Source organism: Erigeron canadensis, chromosome 8 (genome assembly GCF_010389155.1).
Source record: "Erigeron canadensis isolate Cc75 chromosome 8, C_canadensis_v1, whole genome shotgun sequence".
NCBI lineage: Eukaryota > Viridiplantae > Streptophyta > Magnoliopsida > Asterales > Asteraceae > Erigeron > Erigeron canadensis.
In genome coordinates, this window is record NC_057768.1 from 20,502,645 (window position 1) to 20,512,037 (window position 9,393).

The 9,393-nt window shown below is 39.4% G+C and overlaps 1 protein-coding gene across 1 annotated transcript; it reads right to left on the minus strand.

The window, feature by feature from the left end:
- Positions 1 to 830: 830 nt before the first annotated feature.
- LOC122610401 lies at positions 831 to 1,955 on the minus strand. Its single transcript, XM_043783392.1, has one exon. The coding sequence runs from the start codon at positions 1,953 to 1,955 to the stop codon at positions 831 to 833; it is 1,125 nt and encodes a 374-aa protein (XP_043639327.1).
- Between the last annotated feature and the right edge of the window lie 7,438 nt (positions 1,956 to 9,393).

Here is a 9,393-nt window from a genome sequence, read left to right on the forward strand (position 1 = left end):
CTTCCAGTGACACAGAGTGTGTCATGGAGTTCTTCCTTTCGTGGACTTCGCTGATGAAATCACCCAACACCTGTCCTTTGATCGCATTCCTTGCTCTGAATTATATGTCATGTTCTCCTAGTTCAATGGCCCATTTAGCCACCCTTCCTGACTTTTCCGGTTTTACCAATATTTGTTTTATCAGTTTATCAGACAAAACAACAATGGGGTGTGCTTGGAAGTACCTTCGTAGCCTACGTGCCGCGTAGACTAATGCCAGGGTAAGTTTTTCTAATTCTGGGTAGTTGGCTTCTGCGCCCTGCAAGACCTGCTTACGAAATAGATCGGAATTTGGTGCATGTCCCTTTCGGCCACCAACAATGCGCTTACGCATTCGGGCGAGGCTGCTAGGTATATAAAAAGAGTTTCTTTCGGTTTTGGAGCTGTGAGTGTTGGCAGGTATGCGTTCTTTCATTTGCTCTAGAGTTGTATTTGCTTCGTCTATCCATGTGAAGTCCTTGTTGTTGGTGCAACCTTTCAATATTTTGAAGAAAGGGAGCTCCCTATTTGCCCCCCGAGAGAGGAAACGGCTGAGCGCGACGAGTTTGTCGTTTATGCTTTGGGCTTCCTTGATTGTCTTTGGTGTTGGGATCTGTTTTAACTTGTTTATTTTTGAGGGGTTTGCGTAGATCCCCTTATTGCTAATGTAGTATCCCAGAAACTTTCCTTTCTCTACACCGAAGGAGCATTTTCTAGGGTTAAGCTTCATGTTTATACTGTGAAGGTTTCTGAAGGTTTCGAGAATGTCCTCTATGAGACCTTCTTCGTCCCTGCTCTTTATGACCATATCGTCAACATATGCTTCCAGGTTCCTTCCTATTTGTGTGGCGAAGGCCTTGTCGACCAACCTTTGGTACATAGCTCCTGCGTTCTTTAAAACAAATGGCATTTTTGGATAGCAGTAGGTTCAAGAAGCACTTTAGCTTGTGCTCCGTTAGCGATTCCACCTTCCAATCGATCTCAGGTAGGGGGTGGCAGTCTTTGGGACAAGCTTTGTTTATATTTGTGAAGTCGACACACATCCGCCACCCCCCGTCTCCTTTCTTTACCATTACTGGATTAGCGACCCAGACCGGGTATGTGGACTCTCTTACTATTCCGGCTTGCAGTAGTTCTTCTACCTCCTTTCTAGCAGCTTTGTCTCTGTCGGCGGAGAGGCTGCGCTTTTTCTGGTGAACTGGCTCTATGTGCTTTCGTTCGTTCAGACGGTGCTCCGTTACGAAAGGCTTCCCTTCCAACGTGAGGACCCGAGGGACTCCGGTCATGTCTTTGTACTCCCATGCAAAAATATCCATGTTTGGCTGCAGCAATTTTCGGAGCTTATGTTTGCATCCGTCTGAGAAGTGTATGCCAATAGAGATCGTCTGATACGGGTAGTTTGGGTTGACTATGATCTTTATCGTGTTTTCCTCTTCCTGCGTGTCCTTCGGGACAGAGGAGCTTCTGTCCTCAGCCCTTTTCACGTCGCTAATTTGCTTAATTGTTCCTATCCCCGTTTCGGATTGGAACTTCACGAGCCTATGGATCCCTGAGGGCACCATTTCCAGCCGTTGCATTGCGGTTCTCCCTAAGAGAATGTTATAGGGCAAAGGGGATCGTACTTTTGAGAGATCCAGAGTCTCGGTCTTTTCGTATATCCCGTCGCTAATAGTGATGTCTACGTCAATTTCCCCTAGCGGCCATGCATGTTCTCCCGAAAAACCGATTAACAGGCCCTGGGGATCTACCTTCCGGGCTCGTAGGGCATCTGGTAACTTAAGGAAGCAGTGTTCGAAGATGACATTGCACTCGCTCCCGCTATCTAGGTAGACCCTCCACACCTCAATATTAAATACCGCGGCTTGGATAATGAGAGGGTCGTTGGAAGGTTTATTTTCTCCCAAAGGGGGGAATAGAAACCCTCCGGTTTGATCCATACTGGATCTGGGCGACTGGCCATCCCTTGGCTAATCGCTAGGGTTGACCTCCTATCCTTTAGGGGCCTATTTTTGTTTTTCTTTGCCATCCTTCACGGCGTGAGTGCACAAAAATCCCTGTCGTGGGCTTTTGATTCTGAGTAGGGTCCCATGGATGGCGCCAAATGTTTATACACCAAACCGAGATTAGGTTAAGAAAAGGGGTGATGGTTGTTTTTGGTTGTTTGTTGGTGATTCCCCGAAGGTAGAGTGAACCTCTTTACGCCGATAAATTATGATTGATATATATCGGATGGTGATCGTAATATGTTGATCGAAACGTATTGCAGATGAATGAATGATCTCGTGAAGTCTTATGAGTCTCCTTTTATAGGGAGGACTTCGGCTTGGAGAATAAGCCAAGGTCTAGGGTTTTCATGATGAAAGCTAAGAGTATAATTTCCATAATTACCGGTTTCTTTGATAAGAACAAATCCTGATGTTATAGGGAAGCGATTCTTATCCCTTTTATCCTCTGTGCGACCTTCGCTACATATAGCCTTCGTAGCATGCTTCGTACCTCAGGCAGGGTGTGTCATCACAATCATTAATTACATTCTTCCTACATGTCACCTACAACTTATGAGGTACACTAAATAGGGAGCCTAGTATTCAAAATATAAGGAAGCTATGTTAGAGGTTTTCCAGTTTGAAGGTTTCTTTTCTTCATTTACGATGGGTTGATGGTATGGAAAGAAGAGTTTTGTCCAATTTATCTGTCCTCTCTTATTTAGCTTGATAGTATTTAGTGATAGTACTTGCAACTATAGGAGTAGATGGTAGAGTATGTTTTCATCAAAATGGTTCTCTTTGTCCTAACTAGTGATGACATACTTGAGCCTATACTTGAATGGGATGGTTACTCATAACCGATTAATAGCTAGATAGTTGTAATGTGTCCATTGTTCATAATGTCTTTTGTCTAGCATTCTTGTTTCACTTGAGAATTAGATACTTACACCAATATAGAGGGATTTATTTTTCCTAGAGTATGAGCTTGAGATAGCTCAAAACGGACTCATAAAAAGGAAAGTTAGAGAAATTTTTATTTTCCTCCGTTGTCATATCATTTTAGCATTTTGTATTCACAAGGAAAAGAACTTGGTTACTTGATGTAGTACATGAATATTGTTTATGTCGATTTCAAGTAAGGAAAGCTCTTTAGTGTAAGTTGACTTTCACCATTTGCTAGACAACCTAGTTGTTTTATCTATCCATATAATTAAGATACCAATGCTTGACAAATAAGAAAAAAAATGCTCAATTTATTTTTATGTCACGTTTAACTGCCACATTAATTTAGATAAAATCCTATCATGCTTGAGTAACTTAATTTAAAATACGACTTAGAGTAAACGTTGACCTGGAAATTTGGCGGTTGTTACAATTTTCATTTAACGGAAGGAGAGTATGAGCTGACCGTATCTTATAACTATTGCGAGATAATGCACAAAGTAGGAAGTTTTCCCCAAGAGAATTATGGGAATCATAGAGAAGCCTTGAGGGAGGTAACAAAGTTGGCGGATGAACTCGGACAACACGTGTTGCTGGTGTGGAAATATAAAGGGATGGATGACCACACTGATGATATACCTATATGGAGCTCTAGCTCCGTATCCGAAGCAGAAGCAGAGAACGAAGTTATCTTCGTACAGGTAAACCATAACGGAGCTCCGCCTCCACTAAACATAATCATCCCGGTGCTCCAAAGGTTATAAATACCGAGCTCCGAAGAGATATACAATAAATTTCGGATATAGATCTATTCCGTAAAACAACCTATTAAATATATATCGAGGCTCCGATATATTCGGACACAACTTAGTAACAAGATTACCACAAATCTCCTCAAGAAGGAAACAAGATATTCACAAAAGAGGAAGAGATCTATCCTAATTCTCTTACCTTCTCCAAATTATCTAGTTAGTAAGCATGACGGTAGTGTAGGAGTATATCTAAGTAGTGACTCACAAGTACACAAACCTTGAAATGTGAAATGCCTTGCTAGTAGCTAGTAGTTCTGATTGCTATACAAACCTTAATTAAGTGGTTAACTAGTCAGTAGAAAGAAGTAAGATTGAGCTATAAGACATGTGGAAGTATAGAACTGTTTTAGAGGTAATTAACTAATTATCTCGCCTCTAGCTATAGCTTACTGATTTTGTCTAAAGCTTTCTCAAAACATTTTGCATGACTATTCTTTCAAATGATTTCAATATAGTAGATTACTTTAACACTTAAGATGTCCACTCATCAATTGTTTTATCTTTCTTGGACTATTTGCTTGGGGACAAGCAAAGACTTAAGTGTGGGGGTATATGATGAGCGTCCATATTGTAATAAAAACCCCTAGTGAAAGGCTTCATTTCTATGCCTAAATGAGTTAATATTTCGGAACTCTTGGTACTTAATGAAATGTATGTTTATGCAAATTCACGGAAGATGCGAGAGAAGGTAAATGGCATCAAGTAACTCAAGAAGGAAGCCTATGAAGATTACAAGACACAAGGAAGTGATTCGGAGCTGAACGAAGACGCATGAGGTGCAGCAGGAGCCACCAGCGCCGCTGGCCCAGTAAAGCCCAGAACCAGCGTCGCTGGTCAGTCCAATTTAGCAGCCGACTTTCACCTCTATATAAGTCGATCTAACCCTCGAAACCCTAAAGAGAGAGCCGATTTGGCAGCCCTAGCCGCCCAGCAACACCACTAGGTCGATCTTGCAGATTTCCAGAAGGTTTTGGAGCCTTTAACACCTTCCAATCTTCATCCTCGGTCTAGATCTAGCTTTTCTATTTCCCTTATTTTGTTTGAACTATGTCTTTCATATTTTCAGACTTTGTTATTCCATTAATAATGCTAGGCTAAGGGCTGAATACTTGTTTGGAATCGATGTCATCATGTAGACGTTTACTATTTTATTGTGTTTGTTAGTTTACTGTTGGAGTGTGATTTTTACTGTTCATCATAGATCCATGTTTATTAGTTGTTCATGTTGCTATTGGTTTTATATCTGAACATGTTGATTTAATTCTGATGATTGTCTATGGTCATACACTAGGATTAACATGCTAGGATAGAAAACAACTAGTCGGTCTTTAACTAGGAGCAAAAGTGATTCACTTGTAACCGAGGGATCCAGAACCATAGTAACTAGGGTGAATTGAACATGATGCTTAACAATACCAGACGCGATCATTTGACGTGGAAAGGAGCACTGTGGTCACCAGAGGGAATTATATCTTGTCATGGCTTAAGAGTCAGGTAACTAAAAGATGAACTAGTAACACACACTTTAGGACACTTAATGCTTAAACAGTGAATATAGCGAGAATTTGTTTATAGAGTAGTGTGAGTCTAGGGACAACACTAGTAACTTAGTCAAGGTGAATCTAACGAGAATCCGAGCCGTGATGAATGTTAGGTCAAAAATCGACCAAGAATAATTTGTTCAGAAATATCGAAGCTTAGAAGGAATACTTGTACAGAAATTCTGAGACGTCCCTCAGAATTAGTTCTTCTGAAGCCTCACCTCAGATCAAGATCAACATATCTGAAGACGTTCAGACTGAAGTCAAAGACTGAAGACTGAAGAAGAAGATCATCTCAGAAGCAGAGCTCGGAGAGGATCTTACCATGATTGAAGATCTGAAGGCTCTCAGTGAAAAAGTATTTACAACACTTTTTCACTGATTACGAGTAAAGTCTTTTTGCAGCTTTTAATTACCTTTACCCGGTTAATAACCTTAAACCTGGGATCGGGATAGTTTTAGCAAAAGATTGGGAATAAAGTATGTCAAGTCACATCAAAGAAACTTACATACTTTACTCTAAACAAGCATGTTATGGATTTGTCCTACAAATCCATAAATGCATCCAACCATATTTGTACGGCATATTGCCATGTCATCTAGACATGTTTGCCTATAAATATAAGACTTCTCACACTTGCTAAAATGCTTGGAACTTTGGCAATTGCAACGTGTGATATTACTCTAAGTATTCTTACAAGTAATTCCTTGTCGCATAGATCATTTGTATTTCTAGGGTTGTTTAGATATTTTCACAAGTGTGATTATCTTTGTTCCGCAACAACTCTTGTATTTTGTTTATAGAAATAAATAAAATACATTGAAAAATACATCTCGACTCATTGTCATAATACTTGAATATAATTAGTATTTATATAGTTTCAAACACTTGTTCTTTATTGTTCATATCCATATCTGGATCGTGGGTCATAACTAGTCTTTATCTAGATTTGAAGCACTTGCCAGTCGGGTTACTTGACATACTTGTGTTTATTGTTAACCTATTTTATATCTTGGTATATCTTGTTCTCGTTGTACATCTTGTGTAGGTGGACTCACATTTGGTATCAGAGCCTCCCAGGTTAAATCATTAAATTGTTATACCTGTTTTGATCCTACAAGATGTCTGGAACCGAACAACCGAACCCAAACCCAAATGGTAAACCTAACCCAAATGTCAATATGAATCAAAATCCACCACCTCCACCACCAGTTCAACCCAGTGTTCATGTTCACTTTCCAAACAATCCGGTACCTAAATTTAATGGAAATAGTGACACATTTATTACTTGGAAGGCATGTATGCTCAAGTACATCGCTGGAGATGAAAGACACTTGACCACCATTCTTGTAGAAGGTCCTTATGTTCCCATGAATGCATCAACCGTTGTTTTTAACCAAGATGGGACCCCCAGGTTAACACCCGAAGAGAAAGATCATTGGTCAGAGGAAGACCATCGTTTGGCTGACCTAGATTCCAAATTACAAAATATGATTCTCTTTGTTGTCCCAGAAAGTTTAAAACCTACTCTTGTTTTACTTGATAGTTCTAAGTTGATGTGGGAAGAGTTGTTAACACAGTTTGAAGGAACAAAGGAAACCATCACCACAAGAAAAGTTTCTTTGAATAAAAAATATGAAGCATTTTTTGCATTACCAAATGAATCTCTAACTAAAACATATCTTAGATTTACAAATTTGGTCAATCAATTAAAAGCTCTTGGTGTTACAAAAGACAAAGAAATTTTAGTTGAAAAGTTTAGTGATATATTACCTTCTAAATGGGAGAATTTAATCATGGTATTAAGGCAAGGTAAAACCCTTCACAGTCACACTCTGGCCTCCTTGTATGGTGCCTTCAGATACACTGAGGAGAATAAAGCTGAGAGAGCTGTGGCTGAGCAAGATGCAAAGAATCATACTTCAACCAGTTCTACATTGGTTCATTATTCTGAACCACAAGATGCTGCCCTACTGTCTTCTAAGAGTGATCAGTCTGACTCTATGAAGAAGATGGTAGCTGAGTTAATGAAAGCTGGTATTTCTGAATATGCATCACATGAATGTGATGAGGATGATGATGATGACCTTGTTGCCATGATTGCCAAAACTTTTAATCGTTTTAAATTTAAATCAAAGAGAAATGGCAAACATTTTTCTTCAAATAATACTGTCGATAAGTCCAATTTAGAATGTTTTAAATGTGGAAAGAAAGGACATTTTATGAAGGAATGCAGATCATCACAACCTTCCTCATCACACACTGCCCCTAACCATTCTATTTTTCAGAAGCCTGATGATGGGTACAAAGCTAAGTACAAAAAGCTGAAAGCTCACATGGCGATGATGGCTCAGGAAGAATCCAACAAAAATAGCTGCATGGTGGCAGACACTGAAAAATGGGAGGATTCTGACGTGTCATCGGATGATGAAGAAGAAGTAAGGGATATGTGTTTCATGGCTCGTGAAGATCATGGTCATGTTGTCAAGTCTGATGTTGAATCTGGTCGTTGGGTGGATATCATCATAAAGAAGGTTAGTATATTCGGTTTTGAGAAGGATGAAGAACAAAAACTGGATCTTTTGGTTCTTATAGAGGCTGACATAACTTATGTTGAAACTGTGCGTTCAGAGAGTATAAAAATGTTTGAAATAAATTCTTCTGAACTGAACGCCAGTCAGGCCAGATTAAAAGAACTGAAAGATGTTCAGTTAGCCTTGAAAAGTTATCAATCTCTGGTCTCCAAACTTGAATTGGAAAAAGAAGAATTAAAAATTATTTTGGAAAAAGAACAGAAAATAATTAAATCTTCAATGAAATCACCTTTTCCTGAAGCTGCCATTAAGAAAACTTTTGAAAATCAAAGAATCGCTTATGGCACTGGTGATCTTCATCTTGCATCCGTAATAACTGATTTGGATGCACTTCCTAAAGGAATGAGACCAGAGATCATTTTTAAAGATCTTGGAAAATCAAAAGTGATAACTAATCAAAACCAGGAACAACCTGAGGGCAAATCTGAAGCATGTCAGACCAGTGCTTCAGACAAGAAAGCTAAACCAAAGAAGCCTTCCCCTCAGTCTTCAAATAAAGTTTCTAAGAACCTTCAGAAGAAGAAAAATGTGATCCCTGCTGAGCCTTCTACCTCAGATTCTGGTAGAGCTCAGGTGTCTAATTTAGAGTCTATTTTGTTAAGGATTGAAAATCAATTTTAGAATTTGGCTAGGCAAGTGCAAAGCTGTAATGCACGTTTAAAAATTGTTGAAAGCACTCCCCAAAATCCCAAAACCTTTTTCAAAGAAAATCAAGCAAGAAAAGCAAAAATCTGAGAAGAAAAAGGTTTCTGAAGTCATCAAACCAACTGTTTTTGTGTCATCTGAAATTATGACTGAAATTCCCTTTGATCCTTCTGTCCCTTACGTACCAAAGAAATCTGAGGCTGTTCAGGGAAAGCCCAGTGAACCCATCAAGAGATGGGTTCCCAAAAGGAACTAATCTTTGTGTATGTGCAGGGTGACCGCAAAAAGAACACTTGGTTTTTTGACAGTGCTGCTGGCAGAACCATGACTGGTCACAAAACCCTGCTAGAGGAATATAGGGTGCAAGAGGGGCCCTCAATAACTTTTGGTAATGATGAAAACGGACCAACTGAGGGATATGGTGTTATGAACAATGGATAAGTCAAATTCATTAAAGTTGCATATGTGAATGGTTTGAAATATAACCTGATCAGTGTCAGCCAGCTTTGTGATGATGGCTTTAAGGTTTTATTTGATATTTCACAAGGCACCATATTCAACAGAGATTGGAAGGTAGTAATGATTGCACCAAGAAAAGGAAACATTTATGTTGTAGACATGAATAGTGCTACTTCTGAACAATGTTTCTACACAAGGGCAGATGAGGACACCAACTGGTTGTGGCACAAAAGGTTATCCCATCTCAATTTCAAAAACATTAATAAGTTGTCAAGAAAACAACTTGCTGATGGGATACCAGCCATGTCTTTCGATAAAGACAAGCCATGTCCAGGGTGTGAAATGGGAAAGAAGAAGAGAGCATCTTTCAAGACCAAGCAAAATTTTAGCATC

Excerpts from the sequence above, each read along its gene's own strand:
- LOC122610401 (XM_043783392.1), bottom strand. The coding sequence starts at position 1,955 with ATGGATCAAACCGGAGGGTTTCTATTCCCCCCTTTGGGAGAAAATAAA.